This window comes from Chelmon rostratus, chromosome 3 (genome assembly GCF_017976325.1).
Source record: "Chelmon rostratus isolate fCheRos1 chromosome 3, fCheRos1.pri, whole genome shotgun sequence".
Classification (NCBI taxonomy): domain Eukaryota; kingdom Metazoa; phylum Chordata; class Actinopteri; order Chaetodontiformes; family Chaetodontidae; genus Chelmon; species Chelmon rostratus.
In genome coordinates, this window is record NC_055660.1 from 91,931 (window position 1) to 110,717 (window position 18,787).

General features: G+C 44.0%; 3 protein-coding genes across 3 annotated transcripts in view; 1 reads left to right on the top strand and 2 right to left on the bottom strand.

Moving 5' to 3' along the window:
- Positions 1-961: 961 nt before the first annotated feature.
- LOC121603985 (reticulon-3-B-like) lies at positions 962-13,101 on the bottom strand. Its single transcript, XM_041933350.1, has 9 exons — positions 12,873-13,101; positions 11,159-11,394; positions 8,658-8,808; positions 8,163-8,219; positions 7,723-7,861; positions 2,477-2,546; positions 2,335-2,381; positions 1,551-1,609; positions 962-1,078 (listed from the first exon to the last, which is right to left on the bottom strand). Exons 2-9 carry the CDS (start codon positions 11,244-11,246, stop codon positions 1,030-1,032), a joined length of 660 nt encoding a protein of 219 aa, XP_041789284.1. The 5' UTR covers positions 11,247-11,394; positions 12,873-13,101; the 3' UTR covers positions 962-1,029.
- gemin6 (gem (nuclear organelle) associated protein 6) lies at positions 12,584-14,709 on the top strand. The gene is made up of 2 exons (XM_041933351.1): positions 12,584-12,804; positions 13,803-14,709. The coding sequence occupies exons 1-2, from the start codon at positions 12,674-12,676 to the stop codon at positions 14,224-14,226; spliced, it is 555 nt and encodes a 184-aa protein (XP_041789285.1). The 5' UTR covers positions 12,584-12,673; the 3' UTR covers positions 14,227-14,709.
- A 142-nt stretch (positions 14,710-14,851) lies between these two features.
- Positions 14,852-18,787, bottom strand: part of LOC121627744 (son of sevenless homolog 1-like) — a 43,186-nt gene continuing 39,250 nt past the window's right edge. Inside the window, exons 21-22 of the mRNA XM_041966774.1 lie at positions 16,485-16,606; positions 14,852-15,913 (exon numbers count right to left, since the gene is read on the bottom strand). Of these exons, the coding sequence (XP_041822708.1) occupies positions 15,437-15,913; positions 16,485-16,606 (599 nt within the window). The 3' untranslated portion in view covers positions 14,852-15,436. The remainder of the gene's footprint in view (positions 15,914-16,484; positions 16,607-18,787) is intronic.

Sequence of the window (18,787 nt, forward strand, 5' to 3'; positions counted from 1 at the left end):
TGATCAGAATGGACGTACAGTTTGGCGCCGACGATGAATGCCTGGACCTTCCTCATGACAACGATGACAATAAGAAAGATGAGAGTGATGATGGTGGCGGCGGCGAGATTGTCCGAAACAAGATGCTGATGATTAAAAAAGATGTTTGAACACATTTACAGTTAAAACCCGTAAAGAGGACACAGCCACAGCAGTGAAGAAAGACCAGAGCTCAGCTGCTGGGAGACAGAAACACTGAGATGATGTCATCCTATGATGTCATCCTATGATGTAATCATTGGGCCAGGCTTCAAAAACACTGCAGCTGCAAACAGGAGCTCTACCTCTGTCTGAAAACCAGGAGACACAGCAACAAAGCAGACTCTCCTCAACAGTCTCTTCTCTTTCTCTACCTGCTTACTTCCCTCTCTGACTCCTCACTGCCGCTGCAGGTACAGAATAAATAAACTGTCCAGCAGGGGGAGTTTCACAGACTCATCAGAAATTAAATCGACATCGGGTTTCAAAAGGTTCATTATTGATGTTGGAGATGGATGTTAGTCTTATCTCAAAGTCCACTTTTAGTTTTTAACTGCATTTCATGGTCTCCATCAGCTGTTTGCTTAGTTGTCATGGAGATCAGTTCCAGTTGATGCAGTCTAGACGTTGTTTCAACACATTGTGAGTCTCTTATGTAGCATTGTTTGATTATATTTTTGTTTAATTCAGGTATATTAGCCTTCTTTCAGTTTCTACCACATCATTGTTTCGCCCACTCAGGATCACAGGTAGGTGTTTGACTCTTTGTCATTTGATTCAGTTATTTCCACCATCAGTGTCACATGAAGATGATGTAATTTCATCTGTGAACTTTTCCTTGAAACAAAAGCTCAAATAGACGTGAGAAAGAAAAAACAAACCACTGTTTCATATCAGCCATGACTTTATTACAACACTAAGAATAAATTCAGCAGGTGAGTCACTGACAAATGGACCAATCAGATGAGGGTGAGGAACCACAGCGTGTGCAGGTGTGTGTCGGTCAGATGGTCACTCAGCTTTGGTTTTTTTAACCGCTCCAGGTAACCTGTCCTGCAGCCTGAAAACACACACAAACACTCTGTTAGGGGGTTAGCCCCTCCTGTCCAACCTCACAGGCTTGAGGTCAGGAAGAACTACAGAAGTAACACCCTGTCACACTGTGTAGCGCCATCTAGCACCATGTAGCTCTGTGTAGCACCATCTAGCACCATGTAGCTCTGTGTAGCGCCATCTAGCACCATGTAGCTCTGTGTAGCACTCTGGGAAAGAAAAATATATAGTCTGAGATCCTGATGGATCCTGTTCTGCTGTTTCATGTATTTGCTGGTGATGTCTAGTTATTGGTTATTTAGATTATCAAACCTAATTTTAAACACATTTCACTCAATCAACAGCTTTGATTGATTTAATTTAATTTTATTGAAAATATGTGAAATGTTAACTGTAGCTAGCCAGCAGCTAAGCTAGCACTGTGTAGGAGTAAGGAGCATGTTGTGTTTGTGCTGCTGTGAGTCTGTACGTGAACTCACCTGTGCAGCGTCTCCTCCACTCTGGACTGAATCAACTTGATGTAATGATCAATCTGCATCTGAACACACACACACACACACACACACACACACACACACACACACACACACACACACAATAAATTGTGTGTTTCCAGTTTCCTGATTCATTCAAGTGGAGCTTTAAGTAAGAAATGCCTTTAATCGCTGATGGCTCTTAGGAAGCAATCGTTGCTCAAACACTTTTCCTTTGTACCATTGCACCATTTATTGTTGACTGAAATCAACACCATTTGTCATAATCACCTTAGCTGGTTAACCAATTAGGGATGCTAGCTAACTAACATATACACCCCGATAGTATTTTGCTGCTTTGTAATGTTAGCTGATTAAATAATTTCCAAATGGCAAGACAGTATTTTGGTATGATAGCCAGCTAGCAATTTGTCCATGTTAGCAAGCAAGCTAACGTTAATGAACATTAGCCAGCTAAAACCACAATATCACCATATATTTCACAGCTTTGCAGTATGTTAGGTTTGACTTTGGAGTCGTGTGTTGTGGCGGGTTTTAACTGCACATTCTTTACAATGACATGTTTAAATAGTTCAATTAATCATCAGTTTTTCCAAACATTACAAACACTAAAATATGGCTCCATGTGATGGAGCAGCTTTAGACACAAAGAAACTGTTCAGCTTGAATGTGAAAAACAATAGAAAGGTCCTTTGATGTGTGTCTCATTCTTCATGCTGTTAACAAGACGATGGTCAGCGAGAACCCACATCGTGTTATTCTGCAGTACCTTTTTCTTCTGGTAGAGCAGGGGAGTTGTGAAGAAAATGATATCAGCTGGATAGAGATAAAAAAAAATGACTAATGTTTCATTTTCTTTGAATCGACTTTCCAATAGATTTAAATCAGGAGTTATTTAGAAGAAGCCTCACCAAGGATCAGGATGGTGACTCCATTAAAAATGGCACCAACATAAGTCAGGATCCACATGACTGCAGCCAGCTGAAACATTTAGAGAACAAACAGCTGAAACATTCAGAGAACAAACAGCGGAAACATTCAGAGAACAAACAGCTGAAACATTCAGAGAACAAACAGCGGAAACATTCAGAGAACAAACAGCTGTAACATTTAGAGAACAAACAGCTGAAACATTCAGAGAACAAACAGCGGAAACATTCAGAGAACAACCAGCTGAAACATTCAGAGAACAAACAGCTGAAACATTAAGAGAACAACCAGATGAAACTTTTATAGAACAAACAGCGGAAACATTCAGAGAACAACCAGATGAAACATTTAGAGAACAAACAGCTGAAACATTCAGAGAACAAACAGCTGAAACATTCAGAGAACAAACAGCGGAAACATTTAGAGAACAACCAGATGAAACATTTAGAGAACAAACAGCTGAAACATTCAGAGAACAAACAGCTGAAACATTTAGAGAACAACCAGATGAAACACTTAGAGAACAAACAGATGAAACATTTAGAGAACAACCAGATGAAACATTTAGAGAACAAACAGCTGAAACATTCAGAGAACAAACAGCTGAAACATTTAGAGAACAACCAGATGAAACATTTAGAGAACAAACAGCTGAAACATTCAGAGAAGAAACAGCGGAAATATTCAGAGAACAAATAGCTGAAACATTTAGAGAACAACCAGATGAAACATTTAGACAACAAACAGCTGAATCATTTAGAGAACAAACAGATGAAACATTTAGAGAACACACAGATGAAACATTTAGAGACCAGCTGAAACATTTAGAGAACAAACAAATGAAACATTTTGAGAACACACAGCTGAAACATTTAGAGAACAAACAGCTGAAACATTTGGAGAACAAACAGATGAAACATTTAGGAACAAACAGCTGAAACATTTAGAGAACAAACAGCTGAAACATTTAGAGAACAGATGAAACATTCAGACAACAAACAGCTGAAACATTTAGACAACAAACAGCTGAAACATTTAGAGAACAAACAGATGAAAAATTTAGAGAACAAACAGCTGAAACATTCAGAGAACAAACAGCGGAAACATTCAGAGAACAACCAGATGAAACATTTAGAGAACAAACAGATGAAACATTTAGAGAACAAACAGCTGAAACATTCAGAGAACAAACAGCTGAAACATTTAGAGAACAACCAGATGAAACATTTAGAGAACAAACAGCTGAAACATTCAGAGAACAAACAGTGGAAACATTTAGAGAACAACCAGATGAAACATTTGGAGAACAAACAGCTGAAACATTCAGAGAACAAATAGCTGAAACATTAAGAGAACAACCAGATGAAACATTGAGAACAACCAGATGAAACATTTAGAGAACAAACAGCTGAAACATTCAGAGAACAACCAGATGAAACATTTAGAGAACAACCAGATAAAACATTTAAAGAACAAAAAGACGAAACATTTACAGAAAAAACAGATGAAACAACTTTAGCTATAATGTGCATTTTTTGTTTTCTTTATCTTTCCAAGCCATGTCAATGCAAGACTTGAAGAATCAAAGTACCTTAAAATAGGGGTGCACGATAAGTATAACAGGAAACTATGACGTCATTCCGATAAGTCCGATATCATGACAAATAGCCCCAATAACATATATATTTTTGTCAGCACAGCAGTGCCGCGCTCCCACTATGAGACCCGAATGGCCTGCAGTGAATGCTGCGTTCCAGTGACGTCGGCATAATCAGAAAAACTCCTTCTCACTGGGAATAATCAAGAATACCTCCTCATGCCAGGAAACGACTGTCATATCCCGTCGTGTCTGCTGATGTGTCAGGTCTTGTCTTGCACTTCCTGTTTTATTGTGAACCCTAACTCTCCTCTCGTTTCAGGCCCTTGACTTCCTGGTGTCCTTCCCACCTGTCTGATTGTCTGCCCCTCCCTGATTGTCTCCACCTGTTCATTGTTACCTCGTGTATATATAGTCCATGTCTCCCCTTGTCGTGTGCCAGATCAGATTGTTTCGTACATCTTGTCATCTCTGTGAAACTTGTCTTGCTATTTCCTGAGCCATCCAGTTCTTTGTATTTTTGCCTTTTCGTCAGCCTACGAGCTTTTTGTTATTTCATTATTAGCATCCTAAGTGCCTTTAGTTTTTTGCATGTTTGGAGAGACTTCTTTCATTAAATAAATTCAGCCTTCGTGCTCGCTTTTTTGTTGGAGTTTTGTGTTCTGCCTGTGAGTCCTGTGAGGAGGACACTCAGCAGGATCAACGCCCGCAAAGCTTCTTGTCCTGACAACATTCCTGGTCGCGTGCTGAGGGACTGTGCCGGAGAGCTCACGGATGTCTTCACAGACATCTTCAACATCTCGCTGAGCGAAGCTGTTGTCCCCACATGCTTCAAAACCACCACCATCATCCCTGTCCCGAAGAAGTCATCGCCCTCCTGTTTCAACGACTACCGTCCGGTAGCACTCACCCCCATCCTCATGAAGTGCTTCGAACGGCTAGTGTTGAAACACATCAAGACTGTCCTCCCACCCTCCCCGGACCCCTTACAGTTTGCTTATCAGCCCAACCGCTCGACCGATGACGCCATCTCCACTGCCCTCCACTCAGCCCTCACACATCTGGACAATAAAGACTCTTACGTCAGAATGCTGTTCATAGACTTCAGCTCAGCATTCAACACAATCATCCCACAGCAGCTCATCACAAAACTGGACCAGCTGGGACTAAACACCTCTCTGTGCAACTAGCTGCTGGACTTCCTGACTGGGAGACCTCAGGCAGTTCGGGTCGGCAGGAACACATCCAGCACCACCACACTGAACACGGGGGCCCCCAAGGATGTGTGCCGAGCCCCCTCCTCTTCACTCTGCTGACCCACGACCGCACACCGTCGCACAGCTCCAACCTCCTCGTCAAGTTCGGCAATGACGCGACTGTGGTGGGTCTCATCAGCAATGACGACGAGGCGGACTACAGGAGCGAGGTGAGCCGCCTCGTCGTCAACAATCTCTCTCTGAACACACCGTACACACCCTGGACTCTCTCACCGATGTGATGTCACTGAGCCTAACTCATGCACCTCCTGTGTTGACCCTGTACCTGCAGCATTTTAAAGGAGGTGTTTGACCATGTTTCAAGTCATGTCCGCAAGATTATAAATACATCTCTGCAAATAATCAGCGACTCAGACTAAACTCTAAAGGAAGCAAGCGTTTGATACGATTGACCATGGTATGCTAATGGTCTAGAACAGTTGGTTGGTCTTTCTGACTGTGTGCTAAAAATACATTAAAGGCAGAAAGTCCGCCGTCAGTCTTGGAGATCATGTGTGATCATGAGTTTTAGCTGCTCTGTACTGGCTTCCTGTAACCTTCAGAGCTGACTTTAAGGTCCTCCTCCTCATATACAAAGCCCTTAATTTACTAGGACCAAGCTAAATTGCTAACTCCCTGGCTTATTATTTCTGTTGCACTGTGATCACCTGCTGCTGGTTTATTGGAGGGTCCCAGAAACAGCAGAAACTAAACTAGAAAATTCCCTCTGGGAAATTTTGAAAGGGACACGGGGTGTGTTCGAGCCGACAAAATTATCTACGTTTTAAAGTTTGAATGAAGTCTCTAGGAGAAACTATGGCCGAGCAGCAGACAATTGAAAAAGGCTGCAATTTGAGAAAACAGCAGATATCAGAGGTAGTCAGTCCCTGATTAATGAATTGCTCTCAGCTGTGCCTGTGGGTTCAGCTCAGAGGTTGCCATGACAACTTGAGTGATTAGAAGCAGGCAGTATGCAGAGAGCAGGCAGTATGCAGTGAGATTTGGGTTCTGCGCACCTCCTAAACAAATCCCCCCCAGGAGAGAACCGTACCTCCTATCAGAGTGTACTATAGATCATCGGACTCCCGAGACCTTCCTGAGTCCGAATATCATCTCGTTTTATTCCTGAGACAACAACTTTTCTTTATTTCATAGCTGTAGGAGCCAGTGACTCTGGCTCTGGAACAAACTGCCTGCAGAAATCAGGATCAGCAGCTAAAACCTGATCTCTTCACTTCAGCCTTGAACTCGCTCTGACTTCCTGATACAGACCTGAAACTTTAGCAGTTTCCACACTGATGGACTGTTGTACTCGTCTGATTTTATGAATTCTATTTACTCTGTTTTTGTTATTATTCAGTGGGTTTTGTTTTCCATTTCGCTCTTCATTCTTTTTAAATCCATATTTTATCATTATCAAGTGGGTTTTATTATCCGACCTTATTATTAAATTCATTGTCAATCCCTGTTTAATGTTCACTGCCTGTTTTATGTGAAGCACTTGGTGCATGTGATTTGTTAGATGTGATTTGTTAGAGCTGTTTGAGGGTAGCTGAATAAATTCTTATTGTTTTTCCTTGAAGTAGAGAAATCACTTTTGATATCAGACACATTAAGTAGATTCAGTTAATTTATTTGATTATTACTTTTCCTCTTCCCAAACCAGTGTTAAACCTACATGGTCTGTGTTTTCTGCATCGTGGAAATCGAAGGGACTAAAAAAAGAGAAATGTGACGGAGCATCCAAAGATTTCAGCTCCACAAGAGCCCAGAATTGTCCCACCGTGGTGAGGTTTGTCTCGTCTTGGGTTTTTTTGTCTTGTCATTTCCTGTTTTATTTTGATGGAGTAACTCTCCTCTTGTCCTTCCTGTTGTCTCCACCTGTTCTCCATCACCCTCCATGTGGTTAAATCGTCTCCCCTGACTTGTGCCAGAGTGTCTTTGTCCGTTGGTCGATTCACCTGTCCTCCACGCGGAGACATTTTCGTTGAACCGTTTTTCGTTTCATTGTGAGATTTCTTGCGCCCTCTCCCTTACGGAGACCCGTAGTCTAATATTAATAATACTCTGTCTAGAGGTCTCTGGATTAAATAAACCTGACTATTGATAAATCTCTGCATCAGAGTCCTGATTTGAGTCCCGGCCCGACCAGAAACATCCCATCACATCTACTGCAGTGACCACAGACGATGTCTTTGATGGGGACGGACTTTTACCACCGAGGACAAAGTGGATGAGTGCAAAGCTGCATACAAAACATGGAAAAGGAAGAAAAATACACGAGGGAACGTTCTGTGATTGTATCACGGTTCTATGTTAATTCCTACTTTGGCATATTTTCCCCTTCGCCCCACATACAGAATGTAAATCTGACCTTTAGAGAGTCAACCAGGTCCTCCACCAGCAGCAGCCTCCTGGTCCGACTACTGAACCAGTTCAGATGGATCAGAGACTGATCGGCGAGCAGCCTGACAGACTCCGAGGACACAGAGATGTCCCTCTCCAGCAGAGATCTGAAAGAGGACGGAGCAGGTCGGAGGACTCATTTACCTGGAACATCAAACGTGTTGTTGCTGCATTCATTATTAAAATGTTTAAATGACGTTCATATTTCAGCCACTGTTTCCCAAGAAAATGTTTTTCATGAATCAAATTTTTAAGTTAATTATGTTTAAACAAACAAGTCATGAGTTATACATAGAAAACATTCTGAGACTCATTCACCTCCACTGAAGTCAATAACTGAGCGACAGAACAAATTCCATTCAAAATAATGTGCGTGCGTGCGTGTGTGTGTGTGTGCGTGCGCACTACCTGAATGGATGACCTTCGTCTGACTTCTGGACGGCCTGGATCACTGATTTATAAACCCTGCAGACAGGAAGCAGACAGGAAGCAGACAGCGGTGAGGTTTCCATGTTTAAAGAGCTCTTTATCAGACTCACTAACACTCAGCTGATCAATAAGCACTTCCTGTCATTCATACAAAAACTGAAGATCTGCTGGTTTTATCTGATTTAAAGTCACATTCAGCTGAAAGGAGAAATATAAACGATGAAATAATTTTAGTTCTACTGAACATAGAAGAAACATTATTTTATCGACAGACTGTCAGAGTTCATCAGTTTGCTCTGTGCTGGTATATTTAGTCTTTCAGATGGACATGTCCCTCACTCTGAGCATTCATAGACACGATCCAACATACAGCAGCAGTGTTTTCACGTCCAATAATGGCCTGCTCTCATTGGCTGCTGACATACACTGTGCATTCTGATTGGTCACTGACAAACCAGGTGAGCCAGCCCTTACCTGAAGGTGATGGTGACACAGAGACAAGTCAGCAACAGGTAGGACACCACACTGATGACGGACAGCGTCGCCACGGAGACGAGAACCAGCAACGACAGGCCGAACGCCGCCGCCGTCTTTTTCGGTTCCTTCCAGTGGACGAGCTGTAAGGCTGCGCTCACGGAGACAGACGGACGTGATCGTCCGCATCACTTTAATGAATCACAGTAACCCAACCGGCGTGACCATCACAGCCAAGCACCCCCACCAGTGATCAGTTCATTCTGTCAGAGACAAGGGGCCTGAACACTTTCCACTTTTTTATTTGTAACAAAATGTGAAAATCATGTTTGATTTTCCTTCTACTTCACTTTTATGAGACGCTTCGTCTTGGTCTTTCACAGAAAATGGCAAAAAAATATATTTATGTGGTCGGAACGTGACAAAATGTGAAAAAGTTCTTCAAGCCTCTGTAAGATCAAAACAGACTCATGAACTAGTGAACATTTTGGCCTCCACTAGTTAAACAGGGCTTGAGTTAAATAGTGACCTGAATACATGTTTGACTAGTTGACATGTCAGAGCTTTTGCAGCTCACTAACTAACCAATAAGACTTCCAGTGGTACTAGTACTACAGAGGGCCACGTGCTTCAGAGAGCTGAGCAGTTGGGACTTTGGTGCTGCTGATGGTGCTCGACGATACAAGTAAGACCGCCTGTTGGAACTAGTCGGACAAAAGAGACACAAGTTGCTGGAAAAGAGTGACTAGTAAGACTTTTTGTTTAACTAGCACAGCACAAGCAGCAGTAGTAGTAGCAGCTGTAGCAGTAGTAGTAGCAGCAGTAGCAGCAGCAGTAGTAGCAGTAGTAGTAGCAGCAGTAGTAGTTGCAGCAGTAGCTGCAGCAGCAGTAGCAGTAGCAGTAGTAGCAGCAGTAGCAGCAGCAGTAGTAGCAGTAGTAGTAGTAGCAGCAGTAGTAGTAGTAGCAGTAGTAGCAGTAGTAGTAGTAGTAGCAGCTGTAGCAGCAGCAGTAGTAGCAGTAGTAGTAGTAGCAGCAGTAGTAGTAGTAGCAGTAGTAGCAGTAGCAGCAGTAGTAGCAGCAGTAGTAGTTGCAGCAGTAGCTGCAGCAGCAGTAGCAGTAGCAGTAGTAGCAGCAGTAGCAGCAGCAGTAGTAGCAGTAGTAGTAGTAGCAGCAGTAGTAGTAGTAGCAGTAGTAGCAGTAGTAGTAGTAGTAGCAGCTGTAGCAGCAGCAGTAGTAGCAGTAGTAGTAGTAGTAGCAGTAGTAGCAGTAGCAGCAGTAGCAGCAGTAGTAGCAGTAGTAGTAGTAGTAGCAGCTGTAGCAGTAGTAGCAGTAGTAGTAGTAGTAGCAGTAGCAGCAGCAGTAGTAGCAGCAGTAGTAGTAGCAGTAACAGCTGTAGTAGTAGTAGTAGCAGCTGTAGCTGCTGTGGTGACAGTAGTAGTAATAATAATACTTTTTATTTGTACATTTTCTTTCAGGAATTGCAGCTCAAAGTGCTTTAAACTAAGAACTCACATGCAGCAAGTGAGCGCGTCGCGTACAAAAGACAGAATGGACATATTATTAAAAAATGAAAAGTTGTAGTAGAAGCAGGAGCAGCAGGAGTCGTAGGAGGAGGAGGAGGAGGAGGAGCAGTAAGACTTTAAGCAGAAGGTAATAAACTGTATGATCCTCTCTGTAACTGTAGCAAAGAGATTTGTAGTGAACGTGTCTGCAGAAAGCATGTGATAAAGGTTAAAAGGTCCTGAGCTGTTTGTGTGATTAAACTCCTGCAGCAGCAATAAGCACCTTGTTCCAGAGGAATCATGAGCTGGATAACAGCACTGAGGCGGTCAGCTGCACAGGTTAGCTAACACCAGGACAATAGAGCTTTGTGTCTGAGCGCACGCTAACTGAACGGCTGCAGAGCCTGCAGGACACTTTCAGCTGGATAAATAACTAGCAGGTTAGCTAACAGCTTCAATCACATGCTAACTAATAGGCTCTTATACCTGCAGGACAGGAAGGTTAAACAGTTGGTGTGTGAGCCAACTGGTAACAGATAAATAACTGGCTCGCAGGTTAAAGGGCCAGTCCACCAAACTTCACAACAGAAGAGTTTTAGATGTTTTCATCGTCACCTTCATCGAGCAAATATAAAAACCTTTAAATGTTAAACGGTTAGCGTGAAGAATACTTCACTGTGCGTATATTTCCACTGTGACACACACACATACATATATTTATACTGTACTGTCTATACTGTGAGCAGCAACAGCAGCAGGAATTATAAAAAATAAAAAATACATTTTAAACAAAGGAACTATAAAAAATAGACAACCAATGGAAAATATCTGCAGAGGAAAAGCTTTTGATAAATTAAGTACAGTGTTTGTGCTACTGCACACTAATAAATATGACAGCTATCTTGGCTAACACCCGCCCCCCACCTATGTCCCCCCTCTGGCTGCCCTCTGCCCTAAACCCAATGTAGCCTGTTAACATGTTGAACAGGTGAGTCCTACCTGAGTGTGTGAGGTCTCTGAGCAAAGAGGAGGAGGAGGAGATGTGGTACGATGATGATGAACAGTCGCTACTGGTTGAGTCGGCCATTTCTTCTTCTTCTTCTCCTCCTCTGTGTGTGGAGCTCAAGTTTCTCTGCTCAGTTTGACTCTTTCGGTCTGAACTGCTGCTGATGGATGGATTTATGATGTCATCACGGGGCGGGGCTTACAGGAGGGGGCTTGTCCAGATGTCAGCTCTGATGTGAGTTCAAACATGTAAAAAGTGAAGTGATGGTGTGAGAACGTTCTGCTTTTCCTTAAACGACTGTTTGAAATGTCTTTGGTTCTTCTTACTTATAATAAAGCCGTGACTTTATTCTCCAACATCTGATGTGAGGGATTGTCAATAATCCAGAACTGAGTACATTACTCAAGTACCCTACAGTTTGGAGGTACTTGTACTTTATTTGAGTATACACACAAGTCCAGAACTGACAGAAATCTAGAACCTGATAATACTTGGTGAATAATTCATGAATCTGTTGGAACATCACATGACTCCTGAATGAAATCTTGACATAAAGAGAACAATGATCTCATTTGATTTATTCTGTCCTTCATTTATTGTTCCTGTGTGGACAAACGTCCATCCATCCTTTCAGCTTCTTCTGTTTCTGTGACATCAGATGTCCTCTCAGCCACCATCACTGTACTTTTTAATCTTACTTTATAATTCTACTCTGCTACATTTATAGATGGGTAGGGTTATGTAGGGATGTAGACAGACAGACAGACAGACAGACAGACAGCAAAATAAGAACAAGAACAACGTTCAAGTAAAAAGGCAGAAATATAATACAAAATAACAATATAAGAAAAAATAGTGAAATAAAAATATAGAACTAAGCTATCCAGCTTAGCTGCTAGCTGGGTGACTAGAGCAGCGGCAGAAGTAAAGTCAGCAACAGTTACACAACAAAACACTTCCTGTCACAATTTCAAAATTATAGCTGATTTTAATGCCGCAGTTTTATTAAATCTGATGCATAGAACACAACCTCATTAATACGTGTTAAAAGCGCTTTCTTGGGACTCTGTAATTCATTTTTATTTCATTGTTACTTTGTCTTGATTGATTTTTATTATCCGTTTTGATGTGTTTTTAAACTTTTCACTGAATTTCTCTTGTTTCTTAGAAACTTCACGGCTTGAATCTTCTGCTGCTGAAATGTCTTCGTTTATTTATTTTAGTTGTTTGGTCGTAGTTTGTTTTTGTGGTTTATTTTCGTTTTGTTCGATTAATAAAATAAATTAACAGGGAGAGGACACCGACACTGTGTTCCGCTATCTACCTGCAGGGGGCAGCAGCGGTTCACTTTGAACACTTGAGCGGGCTCGGAACCTTTATTTCAGCCTGCTGTTTCCTGCGGATGGTTTTAACGGTCGTGCAGTAGACAGTATGTGGCGGCAGGCTGCTTGGTTTGTGTTGTATTGATTGTCATTTTCATATTGATCATATCGAGGTGTGTGGCAGTGATGCAGTGCGGCTGGCCTCTGCTCGGTCCGCTGCAGTGGATCCGGTACATCAACAAACAGCTGATGGTGAGAGCGGGAACAGAAGCAGAGCACCGAGGCTGGCTGCTCACCGTAGACCCCGTGTCCGCCAGGTGATGGAACACACACACACACACCTTCAGTTCAGGTGGACGAGGTGACAAACAGGGGCTGGACTCACCTGCTGAGTTTGAAACTGCAGGACTGTATTTCCGATACCGACACTGTCTTCAGGTAAAGTTACCGTGGAGCTGGTGACGTAGAACCAGAGATTAACAGCAGGTAGCTCATGTTCACACAGTGCTCTGCACACCTGCACACACACCTGTACATACACCAGATAGTCAGAATGCAAGAACCCTGCTGAACAGCTGTACTGGCAGGTCTGTTGTTTGATTCGTCGGTCCGTCTCACGGCTCAGCATCAGTGACGTCACTTCCCGCACTGATGGTTTTTCAGAATCATCAAAGCCTCCTTCAACATCCGGATCAAAGGGATTCGTTCATGAAGAGTCTGAACAGGTTTTTAAGGTTGTGACTTTAATTCACAGCAGCTGTTCTGCATCATTGTGGACAGAAAAATGAAGTCTGATAAAATAAACAAACTGTAGACTCCTGATCCAGGTTCCTGATCCAGAGACAGAGAGTTTGACTTCAGTGAGGTCTGTTCCAGTCGGGGTCAGCTGGTGCTGACAGTCTACAGATGAGAGGGAGGGGTATCTGTAAATAACAGCTTTACATTAGTGTCAGTTACAAAGCTCGCTCAGCTCCAGGTCTCTCAGCAGACCCCCTTTCAGCACAAATCCGCTGCTGGTTCTCGTCCCAGTTTGTTTAGACATCCTGTCAGAAATAAGTTATCTTTCAGCTCCTCTGCAGCTTCACATTTGGTGTTTTTATGAACCAACAATCGTAGAGTGTCACATTTTAATACAATTAAAATTAATTAGAGTCACAGTTTGTGTTTAAAATGAGTTTTATGATGCAAAAACCTCCAACACAACAGGAAGTGATGACAAACCTCCTGCTTTATGTTTGATGCTGCTGAGCTCTGACACAAACTGTGATGCAGATCCAGCACTGATCTGGTCTGACCCAGTCTGTCTCCCTTGTAGTGTGGTCCTGGTGAACTTCAAGGAAGAGGGGGGAGCATCAGTGCAGGTGGTGATGGGTCATGCTGTGGAAGAGGTGGAGGTTCTGCAGGAAGCTGACGAGGAGACCACCAAGCGTCTCCAGACCTCCTTCCTCCCCCCGAGAACCCACAGGCTAGACCTGGAGGAGCTGAGGAGGAGGAGGGGCGGTGTCCGGAGGTGGCTGGAGAAGAACCGGTTCCCAGTTATGGAGGAGGGGGATGAGCTGAGGGTGGCAGGGGTCCTGACCATCACAGCCCCATACAGACCTGAAGACTGCTCCAGCCCCAACCAGATCATCCTGGACCGCATCCAGAAACTGATCCAGATCCAACCACATCATCCAGACAATGATCCAGATGTCCCTGCAGGACTGCAAACCTTACCTAAAACCTGTCAGGACAGTTAAATTCACCAGTCTGTCTCCTGGCCAATCAGAGCGCAGCGTGACTGACAGCTGGTCTGGAACCAGTTTGAAGATCTAGACAGGAGACGGGTGTCGTTCCAGTTCTGACCAGCAGGACGTTTATCTTCAAACATCTGAAATGTTTGTTCAGACTTTTTCTTCCTGTTTCATCGTGTGATTATTAAAAAAGTTGAATGAAGCAACATCTCTGCCGTTTCTCCACAAACTCTTTGAAATGTTACCTTTGATCACATTTTTCATGTTTCATCACTTTATTAAGACTTCAAGTCAAATTGGAGAATATAAATATGATCTGACGACAGTCCCCAGTGAGCAGCACATGTTTCCATGGTAACAGTTCGACCAGTTGAATCAGGTTTATTACCTGTGAACTGTAAAGAGGATATAAATCAGTCTGACCTCAGTTACCATGGAAACAGATCCCCCAGCCACACCTGGTCCTGCTCAGATTCATGGATGCATCAAGAAAACTGGATCTCATTTGACTGAGCGGGAGAATAGGCCGAGGCCCACGGAGCTCAGCAGAATCCTCCAGTCCAGAGATCCGGTCCAGTGAAGTGGACCGAGGGGGCGCGGCGAAAGAAAGACAGTGAGGCTCAGGTTTGTGTCGTCCAGCCAGCTCAGTGGTAGAAACATGTTTATTCCCTTGTTTTAAAGAAGGCAATCATCACGTGTGTTTACATCTTCATTAACAATCACACAGAAACAACATCAGGCCCACTAGAACCAGTACAGTACCTCTTTGGTTCTGGTCCGGTACCTGACGGTCCCTGACACACCAACAGCTCAGACCCAGAGTCCGCTTCAGTTTGAGGGATGCTAAGTTACCCACAGTCTTCTCTGGGCGAGTCCCCGTTCAGCACGAGGCGGTCCGATCAGGTCTGAGCTCACAGAAATGAAAACCTGACCACAGATGGACAAATGTTCTCCAGCGTTCTGCACAGTTCTGCAGCTGGAGGCCACAATCAGCTCGCTTTTCAGAATAAGGGCACATGATTTTAGTTTTATTTTGTCTCAGTCCAGATCAGATCAGAACGTCCCGATTGGTCGATCAGATGTTGTTTTTTGTCTTAAATCCCTCGTTTTGTTCAATCTGATCCAATCAGCTGTAGTGTTAGCTCGTCTAGCCCCGCCTCTTCCGCCATCTGTCCAAATAGCTGCCCCACCCCTTCAGGTAGTAAAGGCTGTCCTATCACAGTGCGGGCGGCGTGTCCAAAAGGGGGGCATGGCCCAGAGACTCCCTCTTATAGGTCTTGGGGGGGAGTTTGGGGACACCGTGACGGGGCGGCACGGGAGGCCCATCCAGGGGGAGGAGGGGAAGAGGTGGGGAGGGAAGGGGCATTTTCCTTGAGGCCGGGGCGGGGCTGGGGGTGACTGGGGCGGGTGGAGGAAGGGGTGGTGAAGAGGAGGCAGTGGGTGCAGAGCTGATGGAGGGGGAGGAGGAGGTGGTGGCGGGAAAGAAGGCCTGTGGCAGCAGATCGCAGCGGAGGCGACCCTGAGGGGGAGGGAGGAGGTGCAGAGGAGAACTAAGAGGCTCCCGAGGAGGCAGGGAGGGGGGGCTGTCAGGGGGAGATGACGACGACAGCGACGAGGAGTAACGAGGGGGGAGAAGCTTACAGGTGGGCTGGCGAGGAGGAACGGCAGGGGGGCTATCCAACTTTGACATCATCTGAGAGGAGAGGAGAGAGAGAGGGGGAGGGAGGGAGAAGGCAGAGAGAGACAGTCAGTATGGAGGACACATGAGATGATGTGGGAGGAGCCACACTGACATTAGTTCGCAGTAGAACAGTTGTGTTCTCCTGTTATCCAGCAGAACATTTACAGAGAACCAGGCCTTTATGTCCCGCTCTCTTTCGTCCTGTAAACATTTTGTTGCTTCGTTACACAAACCAAACACTTCCTGTGTCCAATAAAAGCTTGAAACGTTTCAGTGGACGGAATCTTTATTTTCTAACTAGGCTTTTATTGTGACGCATTTACAGGAACTTGACTTGCACTGTTCTATACTTCAAATGTAGCTTTAGCCATCTTGTGGCCGTTCTTACAAAACACAATGTGGCTGAGACATGAACACTTTACCTGAGTAACCCAGAACAAGGTGTGGAAAATGGATTTCTATTATATTATAGATCTAAATCATGTTTATCAGGCACAAGGAGTTCATCCACCTGTTTTCTTCTCCCGGCCTTTAAATGAGACCAGGCCTTTATTTAAGGAAATATGCTAAACGTGTTAGTCACCTTAGAGGGGGACGACTCGGCCGGCGCAGACTCTGGACGTCTGCGAGGAGGAACAGGAGGAGGAACTGGAACATCCTCAGCACCACGACTGAAACTGACCATGGAGGAGACCGAGGACGACCCTGAGACGAGAGAGAACAACTGTTAGAAACACACACACACACACACACACACTGTACTGTTCAGCACATAAAAATCTAAACGACACACTCAGAGGTCACTTTATTTGGAACACCTGTATGGTCTGATCTGATGAACGTGGACCAGACTGTCAGGAGGTCCTAATAAACTGGACACTGAGTGTTCAGTATAAATACTGGAACCTGTTCAGGTTCATATTGACTGCAGCTGATTGGTTCTGTACAACAACATAAAACACATGGTGAGCTGTCAGCTGATGGTTTCCATGGAGACAGACTGTTACTATGGAAACAACTGCTGACCAGGGGAGTTCTCAGTCTGACAGGTGAGACGGATGGTGTGAGGAAGAGATGCACTGATCAGATCTACTGGATCTGTATCAGCTCTGATACTGAGCTGATTTAACGGATCAGGTGTCAGCCGTGATGTCACAGCTTGATGATTTTTATAAATGAATGAAAAGACCTGATTCCAGATCAGTGACAGCAAGTACTCTGAGGTCTCAGAGAAACAGATCGATACATCTGCAGTGGGATGTCAGCGATGACACCGAGACACAGGTGAGTCGACGGACAGGTGAGTGTTGGTCAAACAGGTGAGTGTGATGTACAGAGAGTCAGGAGGGTTAATACTAACGTGGACCGTGAGGCAAAGAGACCACAGAGAAGATACTGTCGCAGGCTGCAGAGTGAAGAGGAGAAAACACTGTGAGAAGGAGATGAGGAAGAAGAGGGAGGAGGAGGAGCAGTGACTCTGAACCCACGTTAGTGTCTGTATGAATGAAACCAAGCAGATAAAACATGTTCACCAGTGAGCTGTGGAGGCGCTGGAAGCTAACTGTTTGCCTTGCTTCCAGTGTTAATGCTAAGCTAAGCTAGCGGTTCCAGTCTTTATGCTCAGTTAAATATTTTCTGCTCTGTGGTGACCTGAGGAGCGTTTGCTTTTGTTCATATTTTATATTTTACAGTGTTGAAGGTCCAGTGTGGAGGATTTAGCGGCATCTAGTGGTGAAGTTGTCTGTGGAGATTCTCATTCATTCAGGTCGTGGTACTTCGAAGGTTTTTCCAAAGGTGCAACTGGACTTAACAAGTCCAGTTGCACCTTTGTAGTGGTGAAGTTGAAGATTGCAACCAACTGACGCTCTTCGCCTCACGCTCCGCCATGGTATGGAGCGGAAATAAACAAACAAAAAGTATAATAAAGCACAGATAATTACTATCCACATGCAAACGCCTCAGTTTATTTCATTAATCATCATTTAAATGAATGCAGTACACTCTCCAATGTAAATAACACTTTCTGATGTGTTTCCAGTATTTATATTTACAAATAAAAGTTTTGCTTTGCGGACTGAAAAAACTGAAACTGAAATTTGCTCGATGTGTCATCCTGAGACAAATTCTGCTGTTTGTCCCTCTGGAATCACAACCACAGCTCCCTCTTCTTCTTCAGCGCTAGCTAATGCCCTGCATGTGTGTGTGTGTTTGGCTCATCAGCACCACTTTTAGAACTAGTGGCCAAACTGGCACATACACGCTGACCGTCCGGTCTCTGCTGGTACTGTCCACAGAGAGACGTGGAGGAGAGAGTCAAACCCGTCAAACCTGAACAGGTGTGACTTTGCTGGTGGTTTACTGAAACAACACAATGTAAAGATTTAGAAGATAATGATCAAATAGTGGCGGTGTTTGGCAACTTGAAAACAGGCAACACATCAGCCGTGGTGTAAAACAACATGTTTGAATGAACTGATCTCAGGTCTGTTCTTGTTTGATGCAGATGTGTAAATCTAGAAGTTACAGTAATGTTTACGTTCATATATTCTTCGGAGTCTCGTTTGTACATAATTTTCCGAGGATTACAGGGAGTGACGGCGATGCTGCTGACGTCAGTAAATGATCTAAATGTTGAGTCGTGGTCATTTAACTGACTGCAGCCTCTCAGTCTGAGCTGAGACGTCGCTGCTCGCCGTGTCCTCGTTAACCTTTGACACCACACCTGTGTCTACCATCAGTCATGTGTTATATATATATTCTACATCACTGAGTGAACTGTGACAGTCACACAGCTGTTAAACCCTAACCCTACTCACACCAATTATTAGTACTTAAGGAGGCCGATAACCGATACCTGGAGCCGATATTCATTTGCAGTGAAAGAGT

Excerpts from the sequence above, each read along its gene's own strand:
- gemin6 (XM_041933351.1), top strand. The coding sequence starts at position 12,674 with ATGCAGTGCGGCTGGCCTCTGCTCGGTCCGCTGCAGTGGATCCGGTAC. Across the intron at positions 12,805-13,802 it reads GTAGACCCCGTGTCCGCCAG|TGTGGTCCTGGTGAACTTCA; the intron begins GTGATGGAACAC and ends TCTCCCTTGTAG.
- LOC121603985 (XM_041933350.1), bottom strand. The coding sequence starts at position 11,246 with ATGGCCGACTCAACCAGTAGCGACTGTTCATCATCATCGTACCACATC. Across the intron at positions 8,809-11,158 it reads CAGAGACCTCACACACTCAG|CCTTACAGCTCGTCCACTGG; the intron begins GTAGGACTCACC and ends CCGTGAGCGCAG. Across the intron at positions 1,079-1,550 it reads GTGGAGGAGACGCTGCACAG|GCTGCAGGACAGGTTACCTG; the intron begins GTGAGTTCACGT and ends GTGTGTTTTCAG.